Source organism: Carettochelys insculpta, chromosome 15 (genome assembly GCF_033958435.1).
Source record: "Carettochelys insculpta isolate YL-2023 chromosome 15, ASM3395843v1, whole genome shotgun sequence".
Lineage (NCBI taxonomy): Eukaryota > Metazoa > Chordata > Testudines > Carettochelyidae > Carettochelys > Carettochelys insculpta.
The window spans coordinates 22807276-22822120 of NC_134151.1; the positions used below are offsets into that span (position 1 = coordinate 22807276).

Here is a 14845-nt window from a genome sequence, read left to right on the forward strand (position 1 = left end):
TCTGTGCCCTGGACCACAGTGTGCCTCAGTACATCAACCACAAGGGTTACTACTCCATTATGCTGCAGGCCCTGTTGAACCACCGGGGATGGTTCTTCAGTGTGTATGCTGGGTGCTTGGACAGGTCACATGACACTTGCTTGTTCTGCAACTCCTGGGCTACGTCTACACGTGAAGCCTACATCGAAGTAGCCTATTTTGATGTGGCGACATCGAAATAGGCTATTTCGATGAATAACGTCTACACGTCCTCCAGGGCTGGCAACGTCGATGTTCAACATCGACGTTGCACAGCACCACATCGAAATAGGCGCTGTGAGGGAACGTCTACACGCCAAAGTAGCACACATCGAAATAAGGGTGCCAGGCACAGCTGCAGACAGGGTCACAGGGTGGACTCAACAGCAATCCGCTCCCTTAAAGGGCCCCTCCCAGACAGAGTTGCACTAAACAACACAAGATACACAGAGCCGACAACTGGTTGCAGACCCTGTGCATGCAGCATGGATCCCCAGCTCCCGCAGCAGCAGCCAGAAGCCCTGGGCTAAGGGCTGCTGCACATGGTGACCATAGAGCCCCGCAGGGGCTGGAGAGAGAGCGTCTCTCAACCCCTCAGCTGATGGCCGCCATGGCGGACCCCGCTATTTCAAAGTTGTGGGACGCGCAATGACTACACGGTCCCTACTTCGACGTTGAACGTCGAAGTAGGGCGCTATTCCCATCCCCTCATGGGGTTAGCGGCTTCGACGTCTCGCCGCCTAACGTCGATGTTAACATCGAAATAGCACCCAACACGTGTAGCCGTGACGGGCGCTATTTCGAAGTTAGTGCTGCTACTTCGAAGTAGCGTGCACGTGTAGACGCGGCTCTGGTGGCCCCCTGTGGGGCTGGCAGCAGGGTGGCGCCTGTGCCCAGGGGCTCCCTACTGGGCTTGGGTGGGACACACTGCCTTGCACATTGTTGCATGAGCTGGGACCACAGTGCAGGATCCTACCTGAACTGGTCTGGTGATGCTCACAGCATGCCCTGTCTGTGCCCATCCCACATGCCTCAGGGTGTGTGACCCATGGGGTACTCACTGAAGTGTCCCTCAAAGAGATCCAGAGACACCATGGACATCATCTCACTGGACGGGCTTGAGTCCAGGGCAATGATGAGGGTCCCCTGGCTGAACTCAGGGTCTGTGTCAGGCTCTGGCTGGGGCTCTGACAGGGTCCCTGGCAGCTCCTGCAGTGCTGCGGGGGCCTTCTTGGCAGTGTCAATGGTCTGTTGGCTTGGGGCGCCATCCCTACTCCCAAGAAGTTGGTGGGGCTCTGCCTAGAAGGGGCAGATGGCTGTCCCTGCCCCTGGCCTGCAGCACACGTCCAATACCCAGACGTACCCCTGGCACTGTTCTTTTACTTTGGCCAGCACCTGCTCGAGGATGCAGGTGGAGTGTCCACTGCTGGCAAGGGCTGTGACGAGCCAAGTGTACCCCAGGGTGTTGTGCCTCTTTGCTGAGGGGTCCAGGAGTACGGCCTCTGGCCCAGAAGGACCTGGAGGTCTGGCCTGGTCCAAAATGGGGTTTGCTTCTTTGAACCCTGGCGTGGGTCCTGAGATGCCTCAGGCAGGTCCTGCAATGGGCCAAAGGAGTCTTGGGTGCCCTCAGCCATCGTTCTGGGTCCCAGGGAGCGGCTGTGAGGGCATGTAGCTGGAAGTGTGTGGCTCTGCTGCTTGCACACTCTCAGCTTCCTGCCATGGGGCTTCCAAGGCTTACTGCAGCTTTAAGACTGGCCCGAGGCAGGGAGCATACAGCTGTGATTGTTGTGGACAGGGAGTCACCCCCAGCCAGCGCCATGGAGGACTGTTCTGTCAACAAATGGCCACCCTGGAGCATCCACACGGCTTTTTTGTCAACAGATTCTGTTGACAGACGTGTTCTGCCTCATAGGGGAGAGGCAGAAGACTGTTGACAAAAGAGCCACGTTCTATCAAATTACTGTTGACAAAAAGCATTTTAGTGTGGATGCTTCATAAGCTCTGTCAACAAGCTTTCTAGTGTAGACATAGCCTACCAGAACAATAGCTAATCAATTTTAACGATAGGAGAAAAAAATCTCTAACAACTAACAAGGCTCTCTCATTACTACTTTTTCTTGACTTTTAATTAATTGTTGTCAGAACTGTAAAGTACCTACATGCTCTGGCAATGGCTATCACAAATTCTAAATATAAATTCTATACAATCAGTCTCACATCTCATGGTTTGCTTCACGTAATATTCTATTTTGTAAACCCACCACAATCCACAAGGCAAACTTTCTTACAACTAAGTCCCTGCAGCTTTGTACAAAAAATGTGTCTTTTTAATTGACTGAATTTCTACTCTCCCAACCTAAGCAAAATACATTTGATAAGTAGTCTGACCTTTGCTTGTGTTACTTCATTACTTGTGTTCTTTTTGTTGATAAGATCTACTTTCTCTTGCTGAAGTTTTTCTAAAGTTGATTCTAAAGGAACCAGCTGATCCTTCGCTTCCTGGGGGAGGGGGGAAAAAAGCCAAGATGCTTAATTTCCATTAGAAATATGCCCTTACTTTTTCAATACCTTAGAGATAGTTTTACTAGCAATAAAGGAAACAATGAAAATAATGCATGAATGCAGGTGAGCACCCTTAGCTTTTCTGTGATCTAGAATTTTTTAAGGAAGTAGGTTTATTTCTTCAGTGTTAATGAAATTGTGACTATGCAACTAAAGCAAGTACCATTGGCCCTTAAATTTATATGGTGGCAAAATAAACATAAATGATAATGTTAAAATAGGACAAAGTCAAATCTTAGTGCACCCATTTAAATTCCATATTTAACAGTATTTCAGCACAAGAAAAAAAAACAATTAGATTTTCTTACTTTGATCTCTCTATACAGAGACTGAACCTCAGTGGACAGTTCCACAGTCTGATCCTCCAGTTGTTGCTGACGCTGCATATTACTGGAAATCTGTAGCTTCTCCGCTTTAAGATCATTCACTGTACTCTTTAGCTGCTGCATCTGAGCCTGCTGGTCCTGTTTAAGTTTTTGATTTAACTCAATTTTACCAGTAACTGAAGAAAAATTAAAAAAAAAAATCAACCTTACATTAACCAAAACCTGTTATACTGCACTAACTGAAATCCTACTCTTAGTACCAGATGAAAGATGCAAAGGATTCCATTGAAAAATGAGAAGCAGTGTTCCTAAAGTAAGATTTCATTAAAAGATAGAGACTTTCATAAAAGAAGTTTTAAAAAGTTACTTGCAATATTCAAAATGCATAGAGGCTTTGGAATAGAAAACTACCCATTTACTGATATGATTTACCTGTATCCAATAGGTGGTTTTTTTCCTGTTTTTCCTGGCTTACTTGTAGAACAGTTCGACTCAAGTCTACTCCTTTCAGCTTAGTGGCCTGCTGGGCAATTTTTCGTTCAACATCCCTTAGATCAGTCTGAAAATAACAAGAAAAAAATTAACATTTTTGTTGTGTTTATCATCTTGCACTTAAGGTACTTCGAATGTAGAGTAGTTTATACTGAAAAGTATGTTCGAAACTAAAATGTATGACCTATTTTTAAAAAACACACAAATGGACAAGGTTATTAGAATTTGAGTTTATACTATAGACAAAAATTTGCAAAGGGTAGTTAACTCCAATTCCAAAACTGCATAATTTATTTCGAACACCTGAACATTCTCGAATTCAAAACCTCGGTTGTACATTGGAAAACAGAAGTCACCCAAGGGTTTCTATCTGAAAAATTCAGATGTGGACATCAATAATGAAATTTTGTAGTCCTTTTTATTAAATTAGGCATAACTGTAAAAACTTATACTCTGTCAAAATAAACAAAAGAAAAATGTTGCCAGAATAATAAACATGCATACATACAGTTTGCACCTTTAAAATGTGGTACCCTTGTCCAGCAACATCCATGGTTCAGCAGGACCACAGATGTTACAAAATGAGTAGTGGGATGGTGCAGGAGCAACAGTGGACCAGGGAGCCAGAGCCACTGCCTGCCCCATGACAGTGGGGCGCAGAGAGGCTGCTGGGGCTGTGAGCTGCAGCTCCCATCTGCCCTGCACCACCATGGGGCTGTGAGCCAGAGCCTCTGCCTGCTCTGCAGCAATGGGGGCCTGGAGGCTGCAATGGGGCTGTAAGCTGCATGCCCTGCCAACCCTCTGGTAGAGTAGAGGCTGGCTGAAGCACAGTGGCAGCCCTTGGGAGCCTGGGCAGGGGCCCGATTCCCGTGGGAAAGAGGCTGGGGCTGCTGCAGCCCTAAATCACAGGGCTGTTAGGGTACAGAAGCCATGAACCTCCCCTTGTCCAGCAAATTCTCTTGTTTGGGACTTGTGAGGTCCCAAACATGCCAGATAAGGGAGGTGAAACCTGTACTTTGTTTCCTGCCAATCTGACACCTCCTTTAAGCGCTATGCCATGGGTTGACAAGCTGAAACTACATGTCAGCTTGTGCTGTATTTTTTAAAGGAACATTCTTGAATTTATCCTCTCATATTCAGTGCTGCTTGAATATTTTCACTTAATTATGAGAAAATGCTGCCCCCCACGTGTATGTGGATGGTACTATAACGTAGGGGAAATATTTGGAGAGGCACATCGTATGAAGTTGAGATGCAGGAATAGCTGGAATACAGTGATGAAAGGTTAGGACTGTAAAGGACAGTAAGTCACTCTGGAGTAGCTTTCAAAGTGTCTGTATCCCCACCGGAATGCCTGCAGGCCACACTAAAAAGATCTCCCCGCTGCTTCCATCAAACTCAGGGATGCCTAGTGAATTGTTTGTAAAGCACATTAGGATATACTGAAATGTAGGGTACTATCCAAGTATATGTTCTATTGTTATTACCACCCACCTATGAGAAATCTGGTATTGTTTTTAAAAAATCCTCTTTTTTCCTCTACTGGCTATGAGATCTTCCAACATTTTACGATACTCTGATGGACTGCATATCCAGTTAGTACTAAGGGTATGTTGCTTTATTCATTCAGAAGTCTAGTAAACTTACTTGATACCTTTCCATAAGTGTTATATCTTGTAAACATGCTTTGGCACTTTCCTCCTCAGCTATAATAGCACCTAAGAGAGCTTCTTGTTCTTCTACATCACTTTTTAGGCGCTGAATAACTCTGTTTATAGTCTGTAGCTTGTTTCTTAAGTCTGGTATGTCCTTTTCTTTAAATTCAGCGATGGTCTGCCTTAATATAAAATACAAATCCATAGTAACAATTGCCCATTGAAAAATAGTAGCTTAAGCTCGATATAACGGGTAAGTTTAGCTATGATTTAAAACTGGATTAGATGGAAACTTTTTTTTTTTAAAACAGAAACTGTCACGTACTGAAACCTGCCCATCTGATCATCTAATTTATCAATCTATAATAATGGAGCCTATCCTTTCAGTCAGTTCAAAGCCATGAAAACGTATGAAAACAATGTACTCAGAAAACCACCATACAATACTACCACCTTGTGAAGGAAAAGCATCTCAGCTTTTTTTGTTTTGTTCTTTTTTTTTCTCTCTTACACACTAAGTCCTAGGCAACTCCAACTGATCCAGATTCTAATAAAAACAAGTTCCCCAAACTACTTTAGCCTAAATTTTCTTCTCTGCAAAATGCACATTTTCCACTCTAGCCCCATTTTCTATCAGTACTGGCATGAATGCTAACTTTTTTTCCCCAGTTTTGTTTTGGCTTTTACTTTCAGGAAGAGAAGAAAAGGAGAGGAAATCAAAGTGCCTTGTGTGATACATTTATCCCAGTTTAAAAGGTAATTCTAAAGCAAGGAGAATTAAACTTTTTAGAGAGATCTGCAGGAAGCCTACTGGAGCTATTATAAAAATAATTAACTGCTATCTGGTGCCTTCTAGTAAACTCCAAAGGCAACAACAACTGTTCCTCAGAAATACCTAATTTATTTCATGCAGGGATGTGTTAGACATATACTGACACAATAATAGATTCCAAAAACAGAAGGAAAACACACACACACTTGAACATCAGCAATAGAGAGGAGGTACTGGGGACCCACTAGGAGGTCTCTGTAGAGCCCTAATTCAGAGCTTCTGCTCCAAAAGATCAGAATTCACACAGCCTTTGCAGAAACAGAGATTAATAAAAATAATTGGTTTATTTCTCCTGTAACAAAAAGTTTTAGTAGAACAGTAAGCTTAATTCAGTTTTTTTTAAAGCAATGTAGCATCTGCTTCAGCATTTACAGCAAATATTTTTACGTGTAGAATGAAGACATTTTATTAACAGCATGAATGTCACCATTTTAAATTATAAAGATGTTAAAAAGTGCAAAAGAATTTTTATGCTGGACATGGCCACTGCAAAAAAAGCAACACTTTACTTCTTCTGCTAAATCCCCAACAGAAATGTGGAAGTACTGGACCTGTCAAACTCACAGCACATTTCTAATGGAGTAGAGGGCAAATCTGGTGTAATGACATTATGCTAACGTAATGACAGTCTTATGGGTTAGTGTTCTGACAGTTCCTTGTGTTTATCCTTAAAAGAAAGAAATGTTCTCTGTAGTGCACAGAAAAAAGTTATATTTCGTAACTATTTGAGATGTGTTGCTCATGTCCATTCCAATAAGGTGTGTGCGCATGCACAGGAGCCAGAAGATTTTTTCCCCCCTAGCAATTAGCCATAGGGTCAGCCTGGGCACTCTCCCGGCACCCAATACAGTGCCTTGCTGACCTGCCCACTCTGACACAAGGGATGAGGGAGTGGGTACTGGAAAGGTCATGTACGCATCTCAAAGAACGAAAGTTATGAGAAGGTGACTAACTAAAGGCTTGTTCATGTGAATTCCAGTCTAACGTTCCTTCTTATCTTTTCCATCCATGTGAAGAAAACTTTTTTATGTGCACTGAGGTATGTGTGAATGTGCACCAATAGAAACAAAATTTAGCTGTGGGCTCTGCTAATCAGCTGGAGCATCTGAATCTCTCCTGAGTGGGTGCACAAGTGCACAGCTTACAGGGAACATTGTTCCAACAAGATGATACACAAACCCATGTCAGAAGGTGGGGTTGGAGTTTTGTGCTGATTGGAGCACTGCCTGTCCAAATGCCACATCATCCTAGCCCGATGTGTGACTGCATAATTTGTGGCAAAACTACAAAGAAAGGACGAGGTACTGCTCTACAAATCCCTGAGTTGGGATCTGAGTCAGGAAAGCTCAGAAGAAGCCCGAGCCCTAGTGGAGAGTGAGTAAGCCAAGGTGGAGACATACCTGCAAGGCTGTAACATTCCCAGATACAGGATACTATCCACAATGAGATCAATTGAGACAATACTGGGCAGCCTTTTATTCTATCAGCCACTGCTACAAACAGCTGCAGTGATTTCCTAAACAGCTTTGTTCTTTCATTGTAAAAAGCCAGTGTTCTCTGCATGCTGAGAGAGTGGAATCTCTGCTCCCAGGTAAGAGTGCGGTTTGGAGCGAAAAACTGGGAGGAAGATGTCTTGGCTCCTGTGGAAGTGTGGTATCATCTTCAGAAGGAAGGCTGGATGCAGTCAGAGTTGTACTTTATCCTTATAAAAACTGTATAGGGAGGCTCTGATGTTACAGCCTTAAGCTTAGACATCCTGCTGGAAGAAGTAATTGCTACCAAGAATGCTACTTTTTAAGAGATGTAGATCAGGGAGCATGTGGCCAATGGTTCAAATGGTGGGCCCATCAGTCTGCAGAAGACTGGGTTGGGGTCCCAGAGGAGAGCCAGTTGGCAAAACTAAAGGTAAAGTCTGTCAAGACCCTTTAAAAGTTAGCTAGCCAGGGGGTTCACTGTGACTTCAGCATCAAATGCTGGATGTGACAGGGATCCTGTATTAGAACATTTGGGGAAAGTGGCAGGGTGACTTGGGTTTCTACGGACATGTCCAGAAGAGATGTGTACCTGTGATGATGAGGCCAAGCTGATTCAATCAACATCACCTGAGCTCATTCTCTTTGTATCTTGAGGAGGACCCTGTGTACAGGCAGCATGGAGGGAAGGTGCATAGACTAGATCACCATAGGAGGAGGAATGCATCTGCGTGGGAGCCTGAGCTGTGGCTCTGGAAGGAACAGAACTGTTGCCACTTCCTGTTGTGATGCGTAGCAAATAGGTCCATTCAGGGAAAGACCACCTATGGAAGGTCAAATTCATTGCAACTAGGAATAGGGAGCACTCATGGCCATGAAATGACCTTCCGAGGGGGTCCACTAGCTTGTTCTGCACCCCTAGAAAGTAGGAAGGTTGCAGAAGACTTGAATGTTCTACCTAGAAGTCCCACAGCAGGAAGGCTTCTTGACACAAGGGATAGGAACAGGCTGCCCCTCACCCCTCTCCCCGCAAGTTGTTTATTTAGAACATCGCATAGCTAATTCTAATGCACTAAGAAACTCGTTACAATCAAATTCTTATCCTAAACAGCTGTTCTTATTTCAGGTATACAGTTCAAATCAGAGTTGGTCTCTGACTTGGCTTTACAGCCTTGTTCAAACTTCTTTTCTATCCTTTTAGAGTGTGCCAAGAAGTTTCAAAAGTCCCCTGAAGACAAAGGGTGATTGTTTCCCATTGCTTAAATAGAATTTCATCCAGGGTAGAAATCCTTAGTTTTATACCCCACACACCTATGGAAAAATACCTGATACAAAATGGATTCCTGTACCAGGGGGTATGGTTACCCATGTTCCCTCTAATCTTTTCCATCCATGTGCAGAATAAATTTTTATGTACACTGAGGAACATGTGGATGTGCAGAAGCAATAGAAACACATGCTGCTGGCTGTGGATGCTCTGCTAATCAGCTGGGTGGCATCTGAATCTCTTCTGAGCAGTTGCACAAGCCCACAGCGTACAGGGAACACTGATGGTCACATGTCTTTCTAGGACCAACCACCATTTGTGTTTACTGGACAAAACAGTTTACAAGTCATTGTGTTGCTCACTGAGCCATTAGGCTTCCAGGGCACCAGGAATGATCCCCATTAGCACAGTCAGAATTATAAACAAACCGCACTTCATATTTCTAATTTCATGTACAAAATTGATACATGCACGTAATTCAGCAGATTGTAACTGTAAAATTGGTACGTGACCTGTTTTGCAGGAAACACCTATGAGTTATACATATTCACATTCATGAGCCAATTCTCATAAGGTATGGACAAGGGGGTCATCACAGTAAGTACTCATCACCTTTGGAAGGTACAAAATACTGGTGCTCCTTGCACTTAGTTGCAGGTTGCAACAAGGCTGGGGTCTGCCATAAGGTCCTTGTCACATCCATGACTGTTTTAATTGGTGGTAATGCAAGTCTAGACAGGGCAGAGAGAGCTAGAATGTCAACCTCAGCATCAGCTTCATCAGCTACTTCTTCCACTTTAAATGCGCAGTCCCTGGGCAACCAGATACAAGAGCTGCTGCAGTACATGGGAGTCCACCAGGACTGGGGCCACTGAGGACCCAGACAAGGCCTCATCTGGTGTAGAGGGGGAGAGTACCAAGCGGGGAAGTTGGGATCTCTTGACCTGAGTAGTAAGCCTACTGGATGGAGTGCTGGCTATGATAAAGTTCCTGGTGGTGATGAAGGTGCTGCAGATGGTGCCTCTATGTACTGTGGTGCTCTACGCTCAGCAGTCAACTGTGTCAATGCTAGTGTTGGTTTTGGATCTGATAACGGCACAGGTATCAGTGGCAGCAGCAGTTATGCTGGCAGTGCATTTTTCCCCAAGGACAAAGCTGGGGCCATGTTATGTTTCTGGTGCCAGAGTCAGTGGTCAAGGCTGCTGCTCAATCACATGTGGAAGCATATATGACCCAGAAGCCAGTGACGTTGCACCCAAGTGAGACTCTGGGTCCCCAAGGGTCTATACTGGATGCCATGAGGGCACCACTCCAGAGAGCACCAGGGTCATCCCTATGGCTAGATGCTAGGGTAAAAATCTTCCAGCTATCGTGCACATGTGCCTGCTCACACCTTACTGAAATGCACATGAACAAGCACTCAAAGAACAACTGTCATCATCTGGAATAATATGATTCCTTTTAAAAATGTGTAACAAGAGGTGTAGTATACTGTGCTTGATACCTTACCTTTTTGGTTTAAGTGCCATCATTTCATCACGCTTCTTTTCTCTTCTTTTAAGTTCAGACTCTGTTGATTTCAGTTTGTCTGGAGCAAGACGTAACTTGGACTGCAGATCGCTAATTACATCTTGTAGCTCTGACTCTGTTTCAAAGATCCTCTGACAAACTGGGCAACACGACTGGTTCTCATCTGTCAGCTGCGTTATAAACTGTGAATAAACTGCTGTGGCTCCAGCAAGCATAGCTGTTTTAAAATAATAAATTGAAGTTTTTCAATTAAAGCAGAATAATGAAATCGGCAACAATTTGTAGCACTATAAAGGAGAACAAAGTTGGTATCTGTGAAATTAACAGAACAAGGGACTATTTCAGCTTTAATTACTCTCTCTCTTACATAAATGAACTGTGAAACTGACTACAATTTTGTTTGAATACTACCAGACTCTCCTGCTAACTCTGGGCATTACAAGCCACATCTGTGATCATGCTGCAGCTGCTAGTTTGTGACGGTTTGTATAGCTGGCAGAGCCCCATATGGAAATATTCTCCCAGCTTTGATACAATCCAGGACCTACATATTTACTATGTCAAAGTAGTTATTACTAATAAAAATTCAAATTAAGAGAACAGAAAATATTTGTGTCTTTTACATGCCATGCAGAAGTAAAATAATAAATCTAAGGAAAACCAAATGCAATTTTATTCTTAAATATGACTCCTTCAGGTTGGGCCCTATATCAAAGTTTATATTAACTGTTGGTCATGTCCAGTGTTCCCTGAAAGCTGAGTGCTTGGGCAGCTGCCCAGGAGAGATTCAGGTGCCACCCGGCTGATTAGCAGAGCACCACAGCCACCCAGAATGGGCAGCATGTGTTTCTATTAGTGGTGCATATAATAAAATTTATTCTGCCCATGGTTGGAAAACATAGAGGGAACACTAATCATGTCTCAAATAAAGATACGCACTACATAAAACAGCCAGGATTATTGTCTCAAGATCTGGAATTTAAATTTAAAAAGAGCTTTACAAGAAAGTGAAGGACTACATAAACACAACACATAAACACACCTCGCTGCTTTGAGGTCTTTTCAATTTCATCCTGCAGTTTATATAGATCACTGTCAAAATCTTGGCTTCCACAAACTTCAAAAAGTTCATCTTCGTAAGTGGACAACTGCTCTTCTCTTTTTCTTAACTCCATACTGATATGATTTTTATTTTGTTCTGCTGAAGCTAGTTCTGTGCTGAAACAGGAATGTGTGAATTCTCATACTAAAGAATGGCACCAAAACAAGCTTACAAATCATTATAGACCAGAAATTACTAGGCTAGTTTGAATCTCAAATTTATATTGGACAAATTCCTGCCAGTTTGGCTGAAAAATTAATATATATGGAATATTTTCAATACTATATTAATTGTATAACACTATTTATATGACAATTTGAATAATGGGATAATGTTGCATTTCAAAAGTCTACTACCTAGTTATTATTTCAGTTTTCCCACTTGTTCCTGAGGACCATTTCTGGTCAGTTTTCCAGCTCTGCAAGCAGAAGGGAGCTGGGAGCAAGGCTGCCACCTGGTTCCCAGGTCTCCACCACTCCAGGGACTGGGAAACCGCTGCTGTCAGGCAGCCCCTTGCATCCTGGCTCCCCTCCACTGGCTGGAGCCAGGAAACTAACCATTAGCTGATCTGTTTCCTGGGTCCCATAAGCAGCAGGGAGCTGGGAACCAGGCTGCTGCTTGATTCCTATCTCCCCACTGCTTGTGGGACCTGAGAAGCTGACCAGCACATGGGTGGTCAGTTTCCTGGATCCTGCAAGCAACAGGAGAGGGGAACCAGGCTGCCTCCTGGTGGCTGGTCAATTTCCCAGCTTCTGCAAGCTCTGGGGAGCTGGGAACCAGGCTGTAGCCATGCTCCCGTCTCCCTTTGAGTTGCACGAAAATGTGAGTTATGTCGGGGTTGCAGGAATGCAATTCCCACATAACTCGAGGGTTCACTGTACTATACTTAAGCAAAACGTAAATAAAATTTACTTACGGTTAAAATGCTGGTTATTTGAGAGTTCCAGATAACAGAATGTCGAATATGAAAGAGTTTACTGTACATGAATATTTCCAGTATAAAAGAATCAGGTCTAAATTACTGAATAAAACATTATTTTACAACCACAGTGGGAAGAAACCCAATCCAAATTGTCATTCTCTTCAAGAAAAATATATTTCTTGACCAGGTTGGATTATCTCTTCTCAAGGCCTGCGGCTACTAGATTTTGTGGGGCCCCTAAACTCTAGGGTCAGGCTAAAAATTATGGGATAAACGTGTGGGAAGGGACTACGGGATGAAGTAGGAGGGTGGATGTTGTATGGGGGTGGTGAGAGCTCTGGGGTGTAGGGAGCTCAACACTTGGTCACGGAATTTGGAGTGTGTGAGGAGGCTCAGGGCAGGAGGGTTGGGATGGGGGTGCAGGGTCTTGGCAGGTGTTTGAGTGTAGGAGGGGCTCCAGGGTTGTAGATCGTGGAGGGAGTTTAGGACTTAGGGTGCGGGAAGAGACTGGTGGTGCAGGTCTCAGAGGGAGGTAGGATGCCAGAGACCGCTGATGCAAGGGGTTGGGACGCAGGGACTTACCTGGGGCAGATCCTACAGGTGGGAGGGAGGGGAACCAAGTGGCTCCACATGGCCTATGCTCACTTGCAGGCCTTGGCCCCCATAGTTTCCATTAGCTGGGAATCGCAATCCATGGGAGCTGCAGGAAGGAAGCCTTCCCAGTACAGTGCCTGTTGCAGCAATGTGGCTGTCGGGTGGGGGTAACAGCAGCGCCTGTAGTTGCCTCCCTTTCCTCACCATGCCAGGCATAGTCGACCTGGAACACAGCATGCAGGATCCTGGGGTGCAGCCCCCTAACGCCCCTTTCCTTATCTGGCCCTGTTCTTGACTGATGTTGTATTTTTTGTTTCTGAATCTTACAGTACCACTGAGTCCCAAGTCTTGCAACCAGATCTGCGTGCATGGACCCACATGCTTATTTGGAGTCTCATGAACTTCAACTGGATTCTCTGCAGTTCTAAGGGGTCTGACAACATGTACCTCCTTGAAGCACTGAGGCTTCAAAAATTTTACAAAAAGAAATTAAGCTCTTGATATAGAGATTTCTGGGTGATGTTTTTTAGCCTGTATTATGCAGAATATTAGATCAGCATAATGGTCCCTTATGACCTTATATATATACAATAATTTTAAGAGGAGAAAATAAAAAACAGCAATAATAAATCAAACAAGACACAACTGTAGTAAGGGAACAAAATCAATGGATTAAACTCTAAATTCAAAATGAACTTCAGAAATTAATTCTGAAGTCAGAACAAATAAATGAATACTTACTTAAGCTTGGCAAGCTTGTCTCTTGTCTGATTAATCTCTCTAGTTTTAGCATGAAGCCAATCCTCAAGCTGTCTTTTGTCAGGAAAATATCCCAGCAAAGAGGTCAGTTCATCAGTGTGTCTAGATTTTATTTTTCTGATCTGTTCCTCTTTGTCCACCTTGGGGAAGAAAATATCCTTAAAATATACTTTTCTATATTCATGTTATTTTATTTAGTGTACTTATAAAGCTTCATCTTTTTTCCAAAAGGCACAACACTTTATCTTATGAAAGATGTAAAATTCTGACAAATAACGGCGCCTCATAAAGCCTTAATGAAAGATAATTACCTTCATGTAACTTTTTAATGAGAAAATAATATTGGAAAAATAAAAACAAATACACTACTTTGTCTTTCTTCAACATATCCACTTGGGTGATCGTCATGGTATGCAAGTTTAGCTGTTCCATCTCCTGATCCAATTTCCGAAGAACCTTGTCCAGGTTTGCTTTCTCACTCTGAAGTTTTTGTACCTCCAGATCAAGAACATCCACATTGCTGTTTTTCTCAGCCTTATGCAGTTCACATTCCTAAACAAAAATAAAATGAACAAAAAATTATTTTTTAAATTGTGATTTATAATGATGCCAATTTGGGAACAATATTAATGAAGTCAAACTGCTAACGAAATAAGAAAAGGGTACTTTTCATAACTCAACAGCAGTAGCTCTGGTGGATAAAAGAAGACAATTACATGATCTGAAAAGACTTAATACAGAAGGATGAAGGCTGTGGAACATGACTTTAGGAATGGCTTGTTACAAGTTTGTAACTGTGAAAATAATGGCTCCCCGTGCATTTCAGTCATTAATTTTTTTGGTCTCTGATTCCAACAAGTAAAATATAGTTTGCTCTCACAGACTATGATATAAGTTTCAGAGTGTTTTGGGACAGCAAGGGTGACCAGTTTTTTCATTATGTCACTACTGTCCACATCTGCAGTATCTGATGTGAACAGAGGCATCAAGACAACTGCATATGCTTTCACTTGTGTATCTATTTAAGTCACTCAAATATAAAATCTTACAGCCTTGATGAGTTCCTGATCCAGTTCCAGAATCCTGTCTGAAGACTCCTCCAGCTGATTCAGTTCGTATTTCACATTCTTCAGTTCAAGCTGTTTCTTATTTTGAATGTCTGACTTCAGGTCAATGGTTTTTTCCAGTCCAGTTTTCTTATCTCTTATATCATCTATCTGTTTTTGTTTCATTATTTCTTTTTCTGTAAATTCTCTCTGAATGAAGAAGTCATCCAAGATAGTCATTAAGCAATCATCTATGGCTGAATTATTT

At 43.1% G+C, this 14845-nt stretch overlaps 1 protein-coding gene across 2 annotated transcripts in view; it reads right to left on the minus strand.

Moving 5' to 3' along the window:
* The window catches only part of RAD50 (RAD50 double strand break repair protein), a 49379-nt gene that overhangs the window by 16896 nt on the left and 17638 nt on the right, over window positions 1-14845 (minus strand). For both annotated transcript variants that reach the window (XM_075009361.1, XM_075009362.1), the window contains exons 10-18: window positions 14581-14787; window positions 13901-14083; window positions 13514-13671; window positions 11197-11372; window positions 10134-10371; window positions 5046-5235; window positions 3339-3465; window positions 2889-3082; window positions 2407-2517 (exon numbers count right to left, since the gene is read on the minus strand). In XM_075009361.1, the coding sequence (XP_074865462.1) occupies window positions 2407-2517; window positions 2889-3082; window positions 3339-3465; window positions 5046-5235; window positions 10134-10371; window positions 11197-11372; window positions 13514-13671; window positions 13901-14083; window positions 14581-14787 (1584 nt within the window). The remainder of the gene's footprint in view (window positions 1-2406; window positions 2518-2888; window positions 3083-3338; window positions 3466-5045; window positions 5236-10133; window positions 10372-11196; window positions 11373-13513; window positions 13672-13900; window positions 14084-14580; window positions 14788-14845) is intronic.